This window comes from Malurus melanocephalus, unplaced genomic scaffold, assembly GCF_030028575.1.
Source record: "Malurus melanocephalus ecotype Western Australia unplaced genomic scaffold, MMel_1.1 scaffold_88, whole genome shotgun sequence".
NCBI lineage: Eukaryota > Metazoa > Chordata > Aves > Passeriformes > Maluridae > Malurus > Malurus melanocephalus.
Window position 1 is genome coordinate 664,631 of NW_026623320.1, and position 18,469 is coordinate 683,099.

The 18,469-nt window shown below is 41.2% G+C and overlaps 1 protein-coding gene across 1 annotated transcript in view; it reads left to right on the forward strand.

Annotated features, from left to right (window-relative positions):
- Window positions 1-17,795, forward strand: part of GABRA5 (gamma-aminobutyric acid type A receptor subunit alpha5) — a 54,831-nt gene extending 37,036 nt beyond the window's left edge. The window contains exons 6-9 of the mRNA XM_057368089.1: window positions 8,417-8,560; window positions 14,258-14,410; window positions 15,640-15,851; window positions 16,780-17,795. Coding sequence (XP_057224072.1) covers window positions 8,417-8,560; window positions 14,258-14,410; window positions 15,640-15,851; window positions 16,780-17,082 — 812 coding nt within the window. The 3' untranslated portion in view covers window positions 17,083-17,795. The remainder of the gene's footprint in view (window positions 1-8,416; window positions 8,561-14,257; window positions 14,411-15,639; window positions 15,852-16,779) is intronic.
- The last annotated feature ends 674 nt before the right edge of the window (window positions 17,796-18,469 follow it).

The window sequence follows — 18,469 nt, forward strand, 5'->3', positions numbered from 1 at the left end:
CCATGCCTGGTTTTTAATGCCTGTGTGTCAGATTTCACAGCAAGTAGTCACTCCCAGTTGCAATCCCAGTGCTTGGGAAATAGAATGATGCCAGAGTGATTTTTGCCCTTTTTCTATTTATATATTTKTAACCTTTTCAGTACTCTTCCCTACCCTTTTCCCCAACTAAAAAGACCAAACACATTCCAGAGCTCTAAGCCCATAGGGGTACAAGGCCCCTGTCCTATCTTGGTTCTTCCTGGGCACCAATGTCCTCGAGACACATTTTAMTGAASAAGTACAGCTCKTACCAAGGGGAGGAGGCTCCAGAGAAGGGGCTTGACCTGGGGGAAATTGCATCACCACTTYGCCTAATTGGTGCTTTTTATCAATTATGCTAATTTCCCAAAACCTATAAAACTGTATTYACCCCWGTGGGGCTGGGCTTTTGTGGATATTCTTCCATGACTGCCCCTGGAGCTCCAATAAAGRCTCGMTTTTATATTTCCTCCTATACGAAAMTCATCTTGAGTTTCATTTCTAGGTTGAAAAAGGCAACAGATGCATCCCTCTTATTGCTCCCCCATGGCATGGGTGAGCACGATGGGGCAGGAAAGAGCTGATGCTGTCACTGATGATCGTTCTTAGGAGACATTCTGTATTACCCTGCACAGCTCCTAGCATGGGGCTCTTGTTAAATGGTGCAGTAGCATCCTGTGAAGGTGCTATGCCTGACTGACTTATTAGGACAACATTGTTCATTAGTATTTGTGTTACATCCATTATCAGTATGACTGTGATTTAGTGTACCAACTTGCAGACAGTCAATTTATTGTATTAAAGCAGCCAGCAGACTTGCCTGTGCTAATCATAAATCCCACATCCAAAATCATAAGGTTGCTTTCAGCTTGGGKTTTTTCCTTTGCTTTTTGACCCCAAAGTCAGGTCATGTTTAGACTTTTCTCCTATGAACTGGAACTTCYAAAATTTTGCAGGACCTTCCATCTGATTCCATCCATTTTGCTTTGAAAATCCAAAGAAAATGCTTTTTCAAGTGTCTCAAAATGAATTTGAGAGACATCTTCAGTTCTGTATGTTTCACCACCTTGTGGGTACAGTCTGTGCTTCCATTTCATTTCCAAACCACATTTCTATTTCCACCTTTTCCTGAGGTGACTTATAAATTATATTCTGAAAGTGAATCATTTTGATCTAACTTACGGCTTTATTTTTTTTTAGCAATGATCAGCAGAGTATATTAGTGTTGCTTAGTAATGAAGTCTCTCGAGACCYGTCTGGCACATTTTTCTGAACATCCTATACTATTCCCTGCAGAATGTGACAAGAYCAAATAAAACTGTATCAGGAAAACATATAGATTTCTGCTTTTGTTGCCAAATYTTATTTTTATTTTAAATTCAGAAAGGAAAGAAATGAACATTTTARTATGATTGGACTTCTACACACAGCCAGTGGTGTCCTGTAATTTTTCATGGATATAGTCATGAGTTTAATCAGTTTTCATGAATTATTTTGCCCTTGGATGTCCTCTGTTGTCACAGACAATGTTACTGTGTCATTCCAAAGAAGTTTCATTCTATGTATTTCATTTTTACTCACATCTGGAACCATTCTGAGTGGGTGTCCCAGCTTCCCAGTGCAAGAAAAACAWAGACTTTGTGGAGAGAGTCCAGTACAGGGCCACAACGATCACTGAAGGGCTGGAGCATCTCTACCATGAGAGGAGACTGAGAGAGCCTGGAGAAAGGAAGGCTCCTAAACCATCTGTATAAGTATCAGGGATTGGGGAAYGAGAGATGAGTAAGATGGAGCTGGGTGCAGCTCAGTAGTGCCCACTGACAGAATAACGGGCACTGGGCATTAAAAAACATTAAATTCCATCTGAACAGAAGAAAACATGCTTTTACTGTGGGAGTGGCTGAACACTGGAACAGGTTGGCAAGAGAGAGTGACAGTTGGCTTASAGAGATTTGAATGTCATGGAGATATTAAAAACCTGACTGGACATGGTTCTGGATAAACTGCGTTTGGTGTCCCTSCTTCAGCACGGTGTGGGACTGGATGATCACTAGAGGTATCCACCAGTCCCTGCCTTTCTGCGACTCTGTGCCTCATGAATTTGTAGTCCCGTGTACTTGTACACATTACACTTCTTGTCTGTGACATGTATTTAAAATCATGCATGTTGTTTATCCATATGCTGTAAATTCATGCCAGTTTAAGCAATCAGTCTCAATTCCAAGGATTTCAGGTCCCTAAAGTAATTTCCATGACCTTAAAATTATCAAGGAACAGTAGAATTCATCACACTACAGAAAAGTGTTTATTTTGGGCTCTTAATCATAATATCTGAATATATTTCTCTTAGTACTTAAATTGCTATTTTACATTAAAAATATTTTTATAAAAAGCTATTTCCCCCAAGAACTAGACCTTGCATATTTAGTACCATGTCTTTTATTAGTTATTTTCTTATTTTCTAACTTTTACTAGTTATTTTCTATATTTAAAAGTACATTTTTACTAAATCTGTTTTCCATTGCTCTTCCTATAGCATGATCTCATTTGTACATCGAGTCGTTCTTATAAAGTCATTTTAATGGGAAATTCCAATTATGGAGCTCAAATCTGGCCTGAGTCACATAGGCACAACTGTTGACAGATGCTTTCTAATGGGCTACAAAGTATTTGTGCACAAACCACAAGAAATCCAGCCTGACTCTTAGAATTCAAGCTGGTACATGATGGCTTAGTCGCAGCGCTGTTTTGCAGCCTGCAGGAGTCTGAGAGGCTGTAAATCTGGATCACTAGTGAGTTATATAACAGCCTCTAAGTGAGTCAAATACATTAATGGTTAGATAAGATAGATATTTGTATGTGTATTCAGATTGTAATTAGAGTTTCTAAAAAAGCTGACAATTTATGCACATCTTCCCCAATCAACAGGCTTTGACAGGGATTAGCACTACTCCCAAGATTAGGCAGTCTGACAATCCTTGTGGCATGTACTGAAAGTCACGATAATAAAGGCTTAGAATGTAACTGCAGAATTGGAATGAATAAAATAGAAAACAAACCAGAAGTCATCTTTCTACAGTATCTCTTTAAGTTAATTCAGCCTCCAACTAGCATAATTCTGAAAGGGCAGTTTCAGCCATGGCTGGTRGATAAATGGTCTGTTTAATTGTGGAAAGTACCTCAAGCATGCTGGGTGGGCACCTATACATGCTGCGCAGGCTGCCTTAATTACACAGGCACTGCTTTATGCTTCCTGTGAGGTCTSTCAAAAGGGTTTAGGGGGTGTTTTGGAGAGAGGATTCTTTGTTCCTCAATTATTTTATGCCTTGTAATGCAGGAATGAAAACATTGGCAGATATCAGTGGTGATTTTTTTTCCTGGAGTTACAGGGTAAAAAAATCAGTCTGAGAAATGCATCTAGGTCCCATAGATTCAAAGTTTGGATTCATCCATCCATCTTTAGGTTTATTTGACTTGAAGTACCACAAAAAACTCTTCCCCATCACCACTTTCCCCCTCCCCCCCCTCTGGTGTTTATTTCAAATATAGAGGAGAAAGAAAAGYGAGATGCCACCACTGCCCTGTGGTGGGGACAATGGCAGGAGAAAATTCCSTGCTTGTGAGTTGCTTTTTGAGTGGAAGGGAAGATTCTGCACTGCTTACAGTTTGCAAATAAGGGCTATCCTCAATGCCAAGGCAAATGTCCAGAATCCTCCACATCTTACCCACTAACTGCTGTATTTTGCTAGACTTTTTCTTAATGTAATTCCTCTCTAGTTGTGGTCTCTCCCCTGCCCACTGTGTGCTGGCATAAGAAAGACCATGGCTTTCCTTGCCAGATCTACAGGAGCAGGAAAAGTGTGGGAGAAGAGCAAAGGTCATCTTTACTGTTTTCATATTGTGTGGTGTGTGTGGATGCTAGAATGTAGAAAAATAGATCTGCTCGTCAATAAATATATAAGAGAAGATATTACTTCTTTCATCATTCTGGTAGGTGATAAGCCTGCAGCCATTTATCAACTGTCCAGTAGAAATAAATGTCTGTTGTCATTTCCTCACATTTAATAACATTATAGTTCTTTGTAATTTTAGCCGTTCATCTCAACTTATATGTTGTTTTTTTTCTTTTTGAAAGAAGTGAGCATAGAAGAGAAAGCCTTTAACAAGGCTTCCTYCTTTCTTTGACAAGGCAACAAAATGATTGTAAACAACATGAGGTTAATTATTTGGTCATCAATCTGGAAGACATGCACTTGCTTAAAGTAGAATAAACACCAAGCAGTCTCRTTTGGATTTGCAGTGGCTTTGAAGCTGAGTTTGTTTTTGCAACATTACCAGCATCATTTTCTCAGCTGCTATCCCAGAGCCACCCTTTGGTGAGACCTTTGGGAAACATCCCACCCTGTGTGTCATGCAAAGGAGATGACATATWTCCACATTTCCTTACATCAGTAAAMCYTTCTCATAATTAGACAGCAAGACCTGTAGTTTTTAGTGCTTCAGCAGGCATGGCTAGYAGGCAATCTACTGGAAGCTTTGCTTAAGTGGAAGAGTGTTTTTACAAAATTTGGTATGACAGTGAATAATACCATCTCTCCATTAGTACTTCCACAACAATAGAAAAATAACATTATTCTAAACTACACCCACAGTTTCAGCTTTCAGTGACTGTGCCTAATTACACTGCAGGGGTTATCAGCAGCAGAGCTGGAGCTTCTGATTGTCAAGTTTGGGATAATTGGAGTTTGAGGCTTCTGTGAAGATGTGGCAGAAGGTTCACAGTAGAAAGACAGCTACCTGCTGAAAGTACACAGGCATATCCCTCTGGAGGATTATCTAGATGACCAGAAACAAGATGGTCAGCTGCCACGTCAAGGTGCATGGGGTGGCTTTTTCCCGTCAGACTGGATGTGTAGTAAGGCAAGGAGGCACTAAGTCAAAAATCTTACATTAGGACTCCTTAAAACACAGACCATGTTTTCTTATATTTGCATGGAAGATAGATGAGGATCATGTCATACATGGGATCCATCGAAATTTATCTAGACTGGGGTAAATTCATGTTATTCCTGATGTGACAGACTTCTGCTGAGGAGGTAAAATCATTGCAGGTTGCCCTGGTTTGGGTTGGGCTCCACAGGAACGCATCCTCTTGTGTCTCAAAGCTCTGGCTGTAACCATCCTGTCCTTGCACAGGAGTCTCTTCAAGTTGGGCTATTCTCCCTTCTCCCATGGATACTCTACTCCTGGCCAAGCAGTAACACAGCTCCCTGTCTTGTAGCCTCACAATAGATCCTGTGAGAAAGGTCCTGTGAGAAAGGACCTACAGACAAGAGTTTTCCTCCCATGCAGGGACTGGCCTCATGCAGCTTCCTGGAGCATTGCTTAGGCTTAGCTGTGAGATCTGAATGGAGTTTTGGCACCTTGTGGCCTCTGCCTGAGTTGCAGATATCTCACAAGAGGAGCTGAATGATTTCTCCAGGATAGGAGCCTCCAACCCTGTGTTTAAGTACCCAGAAAAGGATGCAATTCACAGCAGAGGTGCTGATTTATTTTAGGACCCAGCTCCCCTCAGGCCAGGCAGAGCAGAAAACCAAAGCATCTGAGTACTTGTTAAGCCTTACAGGCCTAAGTTCCGGTGAGATTGCAATTTTAGTGAATTTGGTTACAGTACTCTCATTGGGAAGCATCTAGTCAGGATGAATTAATGTCTGTCACCATCAGGACACAGGACAAATCCAATTATCCTGGTGGCTGGGATCATTGCAGAGACAGCAAAGTGCTAAGGTAGGATACATCTGAAACATCCCAGAAAAAGAAGTCCAGTGCTGGAGGGTTTTTTTCATAGGAAGTAAAAGGTAAAAATCAAATGCTCTGACTATCCCAAATCTCCCCAAACAAGTCCCACATTCACTGGGGTTATCAGCACATGAACAACATATACCAGATAAGCATTTAAAAAAGGAGGGCTTTCTGCCTCATTTGTTAAATGGACCCATCTCCTCCCTCTTGTCTTCTCCAGATCTGGCTTTGAAATTATTTACAGCATGCTGTGAACTTGTAATTATCTCAGAGATAATAAGGTATCTCAGCTCCAAAGGGAAGGTGAAATTCCATCACTTTTAGTGATTAAATATTTTGAAATAGGGRAGACATTCCTTCTTAGCCTTTCAAAGCAGATCATGACATGTAATTAAACTAATTTTACTGCAGAGCTACAAATAGAAGCTAAGAAAGGCATGTGGACAGTCCTGTATGGCTAACAAGAGATGAAAGATTTGTAGTTCCTCAGTTTCCAAACCCGGGATCAGCTCCAGCCCTGGATACAACATGCAACAATTGTCAGATGCGTGACAAAAAAAAAAAAAAAAAAAAAAGCTTTCAACCTATCATCATCTTCCTAGTGACAGTAGTTCATAATTTATTATTTTTTCTCAGAAGGTTATCCACTATATAATTACAGACCTCCCACCCAGTTAGGAAATTTCCCCCGTTCTTCATCTGAATCTGCCTGGAACCATCTTTCAGGCACCTTTTGTGAGTAGTCCAAGGGATTCACCCTGGTTTCAGATTTCCGTATCGAAGTATCTATACTCAGAGCTTGAGCTACATCTCAGCTTTTGTCAGTGAGCTAAATAAGTYGATCTGCTTAAGTTTCAAATCGTGACTTATTTTCCAGTCCCTGGACATACCTGCAACCTTCCTTTGAACTCTCTCGCCCGCTCTGTCCTCATTATTTCTATGCATTTTCTGAGGTGTGGGTGAATAGCCATGAACAGTCACACCGGAGGTCTACCTAGCCTGTCCTGCCTCCCACATATGACACAGCAACATTAATAAAAGAAAAAGAAGATTCTGCTTTCTTCCYTGCTACCTGGTCTAACATGCAAGTGATACAAAGTTCATTGTACTATATACATGTGCTCATAGACCAGGATCACTACCCGTTTTCTGCTTGACATTCCTGGTTGTGTGGATCCAAGGATCACCTTAGCATATTTCTTGCCCTTGCAGTGCCTCAGAAGCTCATGCTGACCCACTGCCTATGAATTTTTTATAAGTCCTCCATGGAGCYGCACCTTTCCATGACAACTCACTTGCTCTGGCAAACAAAATGYGCAATCTGATGGAGCGAGTACACATGATCCTTCAGCCCATCCTTGACTGGACACTCAAGTCCTGATCTGGAAAGCCAGCAYGGGTTTTTTTCCTGAATTACAATGTCAGGTTGTTTCCAGAAAGAAACATTCTGCACTCCTACCTTCCAAGTTAAAAATTGCAGAAGGTGAGATACTAATATTTGACTTCATACCACTTCCAAGTGTACCTGTTTTTCACCTTCCATTTGGAGAGTAAGCCCTGCCTGCTTTCCAGAGATTTTCATACAGTGTACTCTAGCTTACTATAACATGCCTGCAGGAATGTGACCTGAAAGCTTTCAATGATAGAGCAGTTATAAAAAGTGTAAGAGCTACTTATATTAATAAAATATGTTTAAATATAGAGTTGGCTTGTGGAGTTTTTGAGAGTATCTGCAGAGAAGGCTTAAAAACTAAAACCAGCATCGACTATCTTTGTAAAAGAAAACTGAGATTCCCTTATAATACCATAATCACTCTGGGTGTTAGGGCATTAAAAGTTACCGCAGCATTATCAAGGAAGGAATGAGTTGGCAGTACTGCCATCACATTTAACTGCTAAGACTTGTAAACTAACATGAGAGAAGTCACATACACATCTCCAGTGTACATCTGCCCCCTCCTCCCAGCTCCCTGTCCCATTCCTGCTCTCTTTCATGCATTCTCATCCCTGAATCCTGTCTCTRCTCTTCAGCATCACAGGCACAGTCAGACAGACTCCAGCTTCCTTTATCCACATGCAAGACCTATGCCCTTGCCCCCATGTACATGTTCCAGTCAGTGCCTACACACCAGACCCTACACTTGCACAAGACGTCACTTAGACTTTTATCCTGGAGACAGGAGAAGACACAGAGGGTCCCTGTTGTCCAGGCATTCACAGTGTCTGAGTTCTTTTTAGGGGGAACTTGAGGAAAATGCCTTTTGCAGCTTGCTGGGGTTTAGGAGCCACCAGTGAGGTGAGTGTAGGTCTGAGCTGCTTTCCTAAATTGAGTGGTTGTGATGGATTATATTTATACCTCCACTGTTCCAGCCTTTCACAAACCATCCCACACATCTCTTATATTAGAAGACTTCAACCTAATATTTTTTGAGCTGGGCATATGGGACCATGATTATATCATCTTTATTTGTTTTTCTCCATTCACTCTCACTCCTCCATTCTTCTCTCTCCTTGTCATTATCATTTAAGGCTCCACTAAAATATATACATAGTGGTTTTTACTCCTCACCATCTTTTTTCCCCCTTCTGTTGGCAGATGCTTACCCCAATTCTGAAGTGATCTATGTGTGGACTAATAGCACCACAACGTCTGTGGTGGTGGCTGAAGATGGCTCACGGCTTAACCAGTACCACCTGATAGGACAGACCGTGGGGACGGAAAACATCAGTACTAGTACAGGTAAGGCGAAGATTTCCATCTCATGGAGACTGACAGGCTCTGGTTATTTTGCAATAAGGCTAGGGAAGCACCTGCGGGATGTGAGTGCCAGGGAGATCCTGTGCAGGTTCACGGCCACTCAGCAGAGACATTTAAACACAGAGGCTTGTGTGCTGGTTCTTAGGTACATGGCACGGCTGTGGCTGAAGATGCATCCAAGCTCCTGCTATTTACAGGAGCACCAGAGAAGCTGCACGCAGTTTCCTGGCGATGGCCCCTGCTGAGGCTGCCAGCGCTACTGCTGGCTTATTTCCCCGTGGGAGGAACCACCCCGGGAGGCGAACGCCACCCACGCATTTGATCCGTTTCAATCATCGCTTTAAAATGATTGCTTGATGAAACCGCCTGGGGGGAGGGGAATGGGGGGGCSAGGGGGCTGTGGCATGGCGTGGCCCTGCAGCGTGTCCGGGGGACCACGTGGCCGGAGAGGAGGTGCAAACCCCGAGGATTCCCATTCCCTCTCCGGCTGCAAGCGGAGGCGCCAGATGTGGCAGCATTAGGGAGGCAAAGAAGCTTTAATCCCAGGCCGGGCAGCCACGTGAGCCGTGCCCCCCCTGCTTCTTAAGGCTCCACGCAAGGGCAGCCCTGGGGGTGCATTGGTGGGGGGGTCTCCCGGGGGGGTCGGGGCCGGGACAGCGGATCACGTGCACTCAGTAGGACGGGGCTTAACCAGGTTACACAATGCACTCGGCTGGAAACCATTAGTGGCATCCAGCGACGGGAGGGGGAAGAGTGGAAATTAAATAGGATGCCATGAAGGAAAGGGGCATTTCCACTGCTGGGGATTGAAAGGGGCTCGGGCTGGGGAAAGRGGCAGCTTGCAGCAATATGCCTGGGAATAATTCCTGCAGGCAGGACATTGCCGACAGAGCAAGGCATGGCAAGGCCAGCAGAGTCTGGTGGTGGTAATACTGTGTCCCTGGTGAAAAATGATGGGCAGAATTGTAGAATCCAAGGTATAGATTACATTAGGAACCTTTTACWATCTGCAGGAAACTTAGGAGGCATGAAAACAAATACAAAGTTAGCTGGACTGAAACATAAAGATGCATAAAGCWTTGTGCTCCAACCGGCAAGTAAAAAGGGGACCTCTGAGCTTGCAGCCTGTGCTCCAAAAAGGACACAAAGTGAGGGAAGGCTTGCCGTGGGCAGCCACTAAACACATCTGCCATCTCTATCCTACAGACATCACCCCTTCTTTTACCCACTTCAGAAGACACAAATGTGATGCTAAAGCAAAGATACCTAAAGTCAAGAGAAACATATAGACAGTGTGATTACTTCTGCAAAAAAGAACGAGTATAACACTATCTCCCATCAAAGAGTAAGACATTTTTTTCCTTACCAGTTCACCATCATAGCTGCGTTGTTTTCTGCAATGAATGGCAGCTCCCCTCTCGCCTTCATTGTTGCCAAGAAAAAGATCCAAAAGTTGTACTGGAGCATCTCCTACAGTCTCGTCCCGCTCCTCAGAGCAAGAAAACCATCCAACGCAGTCAGTGAGTGCTCCAGCGTGTCAGCTCCAGGCCACTTCCAGTTTGCCGCTTTGCCTGTGAAAGCTCCTTGTACTCCTCAGCCCAAGGAAACACTTAAAACAAATCCCAAAGTTTCTGCACAGTAAACACCTCCCTCCTGTATTTTAAGATTTATGCTAAAAAATGCTGTGTTTCCAACGTCAAGATTTTATATTAATGTCCTGGGTTACATCTGGGCTGGCTGGATTCTGATTGCAGGGTGGATCACAAAGAGCAGGACACAGATTGTAACCGGGGATTAGCAAAATACAAAAATCCGATTTTGCACAGGGAAAGCATCAGTCAACGATGGATTTTCTAGACTTCATCAAGCTCGTAGGAGGCCAGTAATCAGCATTACTTACGAGTGGCTGTCGAAGGCATTTCCTCCTTCTATTGAAATTAGTGAACGTGAAAAAGAAAAAACAAATAGCTATTGCATAATTCAAGTGCTTGGGTCTTCTGTGGCTTTTATGACACACAAGTCAAACTACGCAGCTCTTGCTGTTGCATAGACAAAATGTTTGTGTATGTCATAGGTCATTTATGCTCTTCTTTCTGGCAGACTTTTTTTTAAATGGAAGTGCCACACCTGTACCAATTCCTTGGGATTCTGCTGATTTTGTAAGCAAGCTTGCTCTTTGGCTGGCTTCTCAGAAAAAAAGACCCTGGCATTCCTAATTGTCCAACCAGTCTTGAAACTTGGAACATTTTAGCCAATCCAAAGAAAACAGCTCTGTCTTGTGCCAGCTGTTTGGTGGTTTTTTGGCTGTTGGTGGGTTTAGTTTGGTGGTGTTTTTTTTTTTTTTTGGTGCTAACATCCCCCAAATATTATTCACCTGAAAGAAAGACATTTGACTACTCACACTGCTTCCAACAGAACCAACGTCTGATATGTCCTGGTCATAAAAGTGCTGAAAACAATCAGATAGGAGATTTGAGTCCAAGTGGATCTTGCTGCTTTCCACAAATGGTTGCCCAATTCTGTTCCCAGTACCCAGAATCTCTCATAGCTAACTTAGGATCTGCAGTGGCACAAAACAAAACATAAACCCACTCTTTTATATTCTGCCAGCTGGAGCCTGAGCTCTGTAATATCCAAAGCCTAAATAATAAAAGAATCATTCAGCTCTTCATTTTGAACCAAATAATTCTGATTTTTACTTGAGATGAATCTTTCCTCAGTATCACTATAAAAGGGAACATGCGTTATGGGCCAAAATATTCCGGATGTCAGCATAGTTGGGGAAATGGCATCACAGACCTAATGTCAGGATCTTGCCAGAACAGACATTGATAGAACTGAGTTCAGGTATATCCAGTAAAACAAACAATCCTGGGGGCTGGTCTAGCCTCCTCACGGTATTCAATTGAATCTCAGTATAATGGCAATGGAATAACGTCTCTAAGATCCTGGAAAATTTGTAAGCGTGATCTCCAGAACTCGAGCAACTAGATGGCAAAAAATACTGTAGCAGCTTTTAAAGCATAAAAAACCCTTCAAGATCAGCAGCAGCACTGTAGCACAGCTCCGTGAAGAAGTGCAGCCGTTCCTGCTCTAGGGCTTTTCATTAGTACTAGATTTGTTTTTGTTTACTAACAATTTTTTTCTGCAGTGATGAGTGGACCCCATCAGGAACAGGATTGTCTTTTAAGTGCTACATAAACCTATAATRAATATTAGCTCTTTCTCGAGTAAGCTTACGGTCTAAGTATAAACAGTGGCCTTACAGAAATAAAAGGGAGCTTTGCCACTCCAGCAGAGCYAGTATCTTGTTCTATAAACGAAAGGCCAACTTGGGCAGCTTTTAGCTTTACTTCAAGCAGCAGTCCCTAGGCATTAAAAACCAGGCTGTGGGGTTTTCTTAAGCCCTGAATCTACTGGAGGAAGTATTCCTAGAATAGGCATCTTTGAAAGAGACAGCACGGGAAATCAGAGAAGATACTGGCTGGAGAAGAGTAAGTACAAAATCAAGGTGCTGTTATTATTTCAGTGGAGACAAGAGCTTTGATGGGTTAAAGAAAACCAGTTGTGGAGGGCCACCAGAATGGATGCATTCATTCACTGAATTTTGAAAAGTAAAAAGAAAAGGGTCCTGTTGCTCTACTGAAGCTGTGTAGATTCTTTTTTATTCCAGCTCTCAGAGCAAACTGTCAAAATCGATAATGCACGTTGTCACTCTGCAGCAAGCAGGGAAACTGTGACTCAAAAACATCCAAGTGCAGTAGCAACTGAGAAGCAGATTACAGGCATGCAGACCCTGCTGCTCCTGTCATATTTTATGGGTAATCCACAAACTAAATACTCCTAAATAAAGAGCAAGTGGAGTTCCTCCTGAGACCATTGCATATTCGGCCTCCCTGGTTCAAAATTACACTAAATGGAAGGGAATTAGGCTTTSCTTTGCAGGGGTTTCTCCCATTTCACAGCATTCTGTGTCCATTTCCACATCACTCTTCAGGGAACCGTTTCACCACGAAAATCAGACTCCAGAGAAAGACATAAAGATTGAGGGAGGATGTCAGTTAAGGTATTTCTGTGTAATTTCACTTTTTGTCTGAAATCCTCAGCATGAACAAGGTCTGTAAACTTGATGCAGATAAGCATAATATATCCGTGCAGCTTTACCTGCAAAAAGCCTTTCACTGTAAACCTGTTCTCTGCTAATTAGCCATATTGTCACTTAGAAGTAATCTGCCAAATCTAATAGCTTAGCAGTGGTGGCCACAGCTCAACTCAGGCTATTCACTCAAGGCAGAATAAGTCTGTTGGATATTTTCCTTTTGTTCTCTAGAGACWAACAGTCAAGTCTTGAAACAGAGATTACAGCTATAGTTGTTTTGTTCTTGGAGGACAATATATATTTCAAAACAGGCATTACTCTGATTCATCAGTACCTGACTGAATGATGCATGCTTTTAAATTAATTTGTTATCAGTGTGAATGGAAAACTGTTAGGGCTTGAAGGGATGGATTTATTTTTAATCTTACAGTTTGATTTTACTGTGACTATTCCTAGGCAAATAGTAGCATGYTTTTAGCTAGATTTTAGATTTGGGGAGTAGTTACCATCATGAATAGCCTTCAGTAACAACTACATGGTTTTCCAGGAACAATCTGAAAGAACCAGGGTACAGTTTCACCAAAAATAGCCCTCAGTAACAGCTATATGATTTTCCAGGAACAATCTGAAAGAATTGGTTTTCTTTTTTTTTTTTTGAAACATTAGGGAAGGTGACAGCTGGTCTGTTGATTTTTGAGTGCATTTTTTTAGGCTTTTATTGACATTCAGAGGAGCCAATAAAAGGCATATTTAGGCAATGCTGTGAATTGGCATAGTAAAAAGACATGGAATGCAGCACTGCTGTGGCAGCTTTTAGGGAACTCTGCATGCAGGCAGTGCAATATTCACTGCGCAGGTCGACCAGACTAGACACAATGTCTATGCAGAAACAGATTATCTTTCCAAGGGCTAAAGTGTACCAAATTCTAGGAAAACTGCATTCCCCAKAGGGGTTTTAATTTTTTTCCTTTTCTGGAGCAGCAATCTGAAGGGTTTGGATACTCCGATCAATGAGACATCCCAGGATCCATATGCAAAGTGGCAATTTTTGCAGAAGATGCTGGGACATGCAATCCTTAAAGTGTGATGCAGATGGAGTATCTGGACTGATTTTCATTTGTGAAAACTGATGGCTTGGTCATAACAGTTTCCCTAATGAGGTTTAAGTCCTGTTGATAAATCAGATTTCGAAGAGTAGAGGGCCTTAATTGTTACTATGCTACAAGAGTTTATAGGGCTGAGTCAAAACCAGACAGTATTGAGGCAGTGCCAGCAAACCAGATTTTTTTAAGCCTGKAGACATCACAACATTCCCGGTGCATAGGAAGACTGCAGCTTTTCAGTGTAGTAGGAATAGCAGTAATTGTCTCCTTTGGAGACKGAATGTGAAGACTGTGAGGATCTAGCAGCACCTCTGTCTCAAATCTTKAGTTTCCACAATGTAGCAATCGAGACATTTTTCATGCAATTAAGAATGGCCGAGTGTTATCCTCAAATGGGGGGTTGGAGCTGGCTTCATTAAGTCCCTGAATCAGTAAACCTTCCTTATTTTACTCATGTGCACATTTTTCTCCTTCTAGGTGAATATACTATTATGACAGCCCATTTTCATCTGAAAAGAAAAATTGGTTATTTTGTCATCCAAACATACCTTCCTTGCATTATGACTGTGATCTTATCTCAAGTGTCATTTTGGCTAAACAGAGAATCTGTCCCTGCTAGAACTGTCTTTGGTGAGTATCCCACTTTCTCCTGGAMCACAGGAGATCTTTGTGGCCTGTGGAAGTGATTTGCTGTAACAAAACCACAGTTCACAGCTGTTTATTTCTGCTTGAGATGTAAATGTTTTCTCATTCTCTTTTCATTTAAACTCAAAATACATTTTCAAATCCTGTCCAGGCTTCTTTTGTAAAGTTATGACAGAAATTGGTCAATCAGTTATGTGAGTAAGGACAGAAGATAGAAGATCAGACTGGTGTAATTTGTATTGGGTTTTCTTTCCACTTTGGTGGATACTGGATGGTTTAGAACAAAAAGACATACAGATTATTATATTTAATATATACCCTAGCTAAGCATTTGAAGTAGATTTCACTTCAAGACATTTTATCTTTTTTGTAGGATGTTTATCTAGGAAAACCATGCAGGGGTTAATTAGTGACAATTATTTCTAACACCATCAAACAAATTAATATGATTTTGCATTTAGAAAAATGTATATTTACTGAAGAAATTGTTATGGAAAAAACCTTCAGGGTGTCATTAAATTACTTGGTTTATCACTAGAAGACTGCAGAAAATAAACACTTTCTTAAATGAAGGTTGATGGAATACAAGATTTTTACTAGATAAAAAACAAGGCGAGTGGGAACAGCTTATTAGGTAAAACTTTGTTCAGCTCATTTTAAAGGAGTCACTCTTCTGTGGACATCTTTGTTCAAAAATCAGTTCAGCAAGCTGTATGGGGATAGTACAGGTAGTAGCATCACTTGGCYGACTGATTCTAGGATTACAAAGCCGTAACTGAAAGCTGAGTTTTTTGCTCTTGGGGAAATCTTCCCACAGATGAAAGCAGTGGCTGTTTTGTCATTTACTGGCATATGGGAAAGGAGGAGCTACAGTCAGGGAAACAAGTAACAGTCAACACTCATACATGCAAAATCTGTCTAAAAACAAAATAAGTAATCCCACTTCATTCTGACAGTTATAAATGYTGGGCTTGTGTTGCCCTAAAAATACTTACTTAAATACACTATAGCTAGAACTAATCAGAACTCCACAGAATTAAACATCTCAGARTGGAGGATTTCATTTTTTCTTACTCTTTCAAACTGTGATGTGCAAACACTGATTGATTTTATGTGGCCTTCTTAGGTATCCTGCTGAATTGCTCATAACTCATTCGGGATCCCAAAAAAGGTTAGCAAACTGTTCTCTGACTCTTCATTTTTTTTCTTTGCAGGAGTAACAACAGTCCTCACCATGACCACCTTAAGTATCAGTGCCCGTAACTCTTTGCCAAAAGTGGCCTACGCTACTGCAATGGACTGGTTTATAGCTGTTTGCTATGCCTTTGTATTTTCTGCATTGATTGAATTTGCAACAGTCAACTATTTYACCAAGAGGAGTTGGGCATGGGATGGCAAAAAAGCCCAGGAAGCTGCAAAAATTAAGGTGCTTAACTTACATTTTTAAAATACCTAAAATTAAAAAAGCAGGTATTCTACATTGTTCAAATAACTGAATGGTCAATTTTCAGCTTCTTTGTGAAAAAGGCATTTACTTCATTGCATACTTTTACCTTCCTATAGAGGAGAATATACCAGGAAATATGACTCCTTCTCTTCATGGAGATAGACTGYCAGTCTCTATCATCTGTTTGAAGAGGATTATTAACAGAAAGATATTGGGCATTGGATTTCAGTGATCAGACTTCTGATAATAGTGGACATATACTATGAAATATATCTGTGCAGAGCACTCCGTGTGTGCTCTCCTAAATAAACAACAAAGCTCACATTGAGCTCTGTGAGTTGCAGTCTCACCACAGTATCCCCAGCAAAAAAGAGATGCAGGAGTGGTTCTGTGAAAACAGAACAGTGGTTCTGTGAAATTGTTTGAATTCCATGCTGAAATGAAATTTTTGGAATTGGGCTGACTCTTAGTAGATCATCTCCTAGAGAGGGCTCGTATGCACAGGCATCCCTAAAGAGCCATGCAAAGAGCACGAGCTGGCAGGGGCAACGAGCCCTTCCCTGCACTCTTTGTTGCGGCTGGGGGAGTGAGGTTCCCATCTTGTCAGCTGCCCATGGGGCAGCACCCTCTGCAGGTGCAAGACCACATCTCACTGACAAAAGAAGCTGCTGCAAATGCAGGTGCCAGTTGGGATGTGGGTCSAGCCAGTGAATCTCAAGGAACATCWCACCTGAGTAAGGGCTACAAAATCAAGGCAGAAACATCTGTTTGATAGTCAAAGTCAGAATAGCCAACAGGCATTTACTAGGTTGCTTGAACATGGTGCTCAGCTTTTTGGGTCAATATCTTGAGAGCATGTTTCCACTTTCTGTTCTTGTGGTATAACATTTTGTTCTTTACACTGCAGAAAAAGGAGCGCAACTTACTGGGTAATAAACCAGCTAATACCTACACCACTGGGAAGATGACTCCTGCACCAAACATGCCAAAGGACTCAGCCCCATCTGTCATCTCAAACACTACTTCTGCTCCAGTGAAGCCTCCAGAAGAAAAGCCAGCTGAAAGCAAAAAGACKTACAACAGCATCAGTAAAATTGACAAAATGTCCCGGATAATTTTTCCAGTGCTGTTTGGAACTTTTAACTTAGTTTACTGGGCCACATATTTGAATAGGGAGCCTGTTATTAAAGGTGCCAACTCTCCAAAATAAACTGAAGTACTCTGGAGCCACATGTGAGCCATACTTACAAAGCAGATGCTACCAAGGAAATTTGAGATCCAGATGACTTTCTACGTTTGGGCAATATTCTTCAGGAAGTTTTTTGCATGTTTAATAATATGTACAAATAATATTGCCTTGATTGTTTCTACATGTAACCTCAGATGTTTTGGAGACTATTATATTACTTACAGCAACGGATCTTTATAAAAGATCAGAAGACATTGAACATGGCTTCTTTGCTGCTGAGTATCTTGCATTGATAGTTTACAAATAAAATAAGTTATATTTTTTAACTGTTCAAGTGTACTACATATCGTGGTTTTTATACTTCAGATGTACAGTCATACAAATATAGGCTTAACCTATATTTTACAGAAGAGCTCCACTATTGTCATCTGATAAGTTACTGAGTAACGCCAGTTGTAAATGTGCCAAATTATTAAGAGTAGGGCTATGTCTGAGCACCTTTACTAGTTTCAGGTAGTGCATTACTCCACAGACAAAACTGGTCAGCCCAATTTTCATTGGAAGTTAAATATAATGCAGTAAATCCTAATGGGACTATGATGATTTTCACTGCTCTAGACTCTAGCTTGCAGTGAAATAACATGAGGAGCAGRATGCTACTTGTGTAAATAGAGATGATGGAATTTTGCCCTTAAATGAAAATACGAAGTTTGTTTGGATTTTGCATTCCAAGAACTTCTAATGATTCACAGTATTTATTCCAAAAATTAAGAGTTATATTGCATGAAATTAACATAGATTAGGAACATACTTGTGCAAATAAAACTTCTAACAGCAGCAGTACACATTTTTATAAGGGTAAAGAAAATTATGTTTGGACATTTTTCCAAGAAGATTGTGTTATATTAGCAGAGATTAACAGAAAAGAAACACAGTAATTCTGCAATAATTAATACTTGTTTCCCACAGCAAAAAGCAATCAGCCAACACTAGGAAGTGTGATCAGAAAGAAAGATGTGCTTCATGACAGCAAGGTGTTTCAGTGACAATATTGACAGAAAGGTCTTTGTACTGTCCATCTGAAACTTTTCTATAAAACGCCTTGCTGCTGACAATGTGTTTTGCTTTCACAATGAATGAGAAAATGCAGTCTGAGTTTTCAGCTCTTTCCTCCTTGGCATCCTTTCATTGTTCCAGAAGCTTTTGTAATTAAATCTTAATGTTTAAATAAAAAATGCATTCAACATTTGATTGCTAAATGTCATTCTTATACTGGTTATCCTTTTAGAAAGACCAAAATTCACACCACAGAAGCTGAAGAATTAACCGAAAAGCACACAGGCACACACTCAATCACGTGTGTGCTTATGACATATCCTCCCTGCTGCCCAGAAGGAAATGTCTTGAA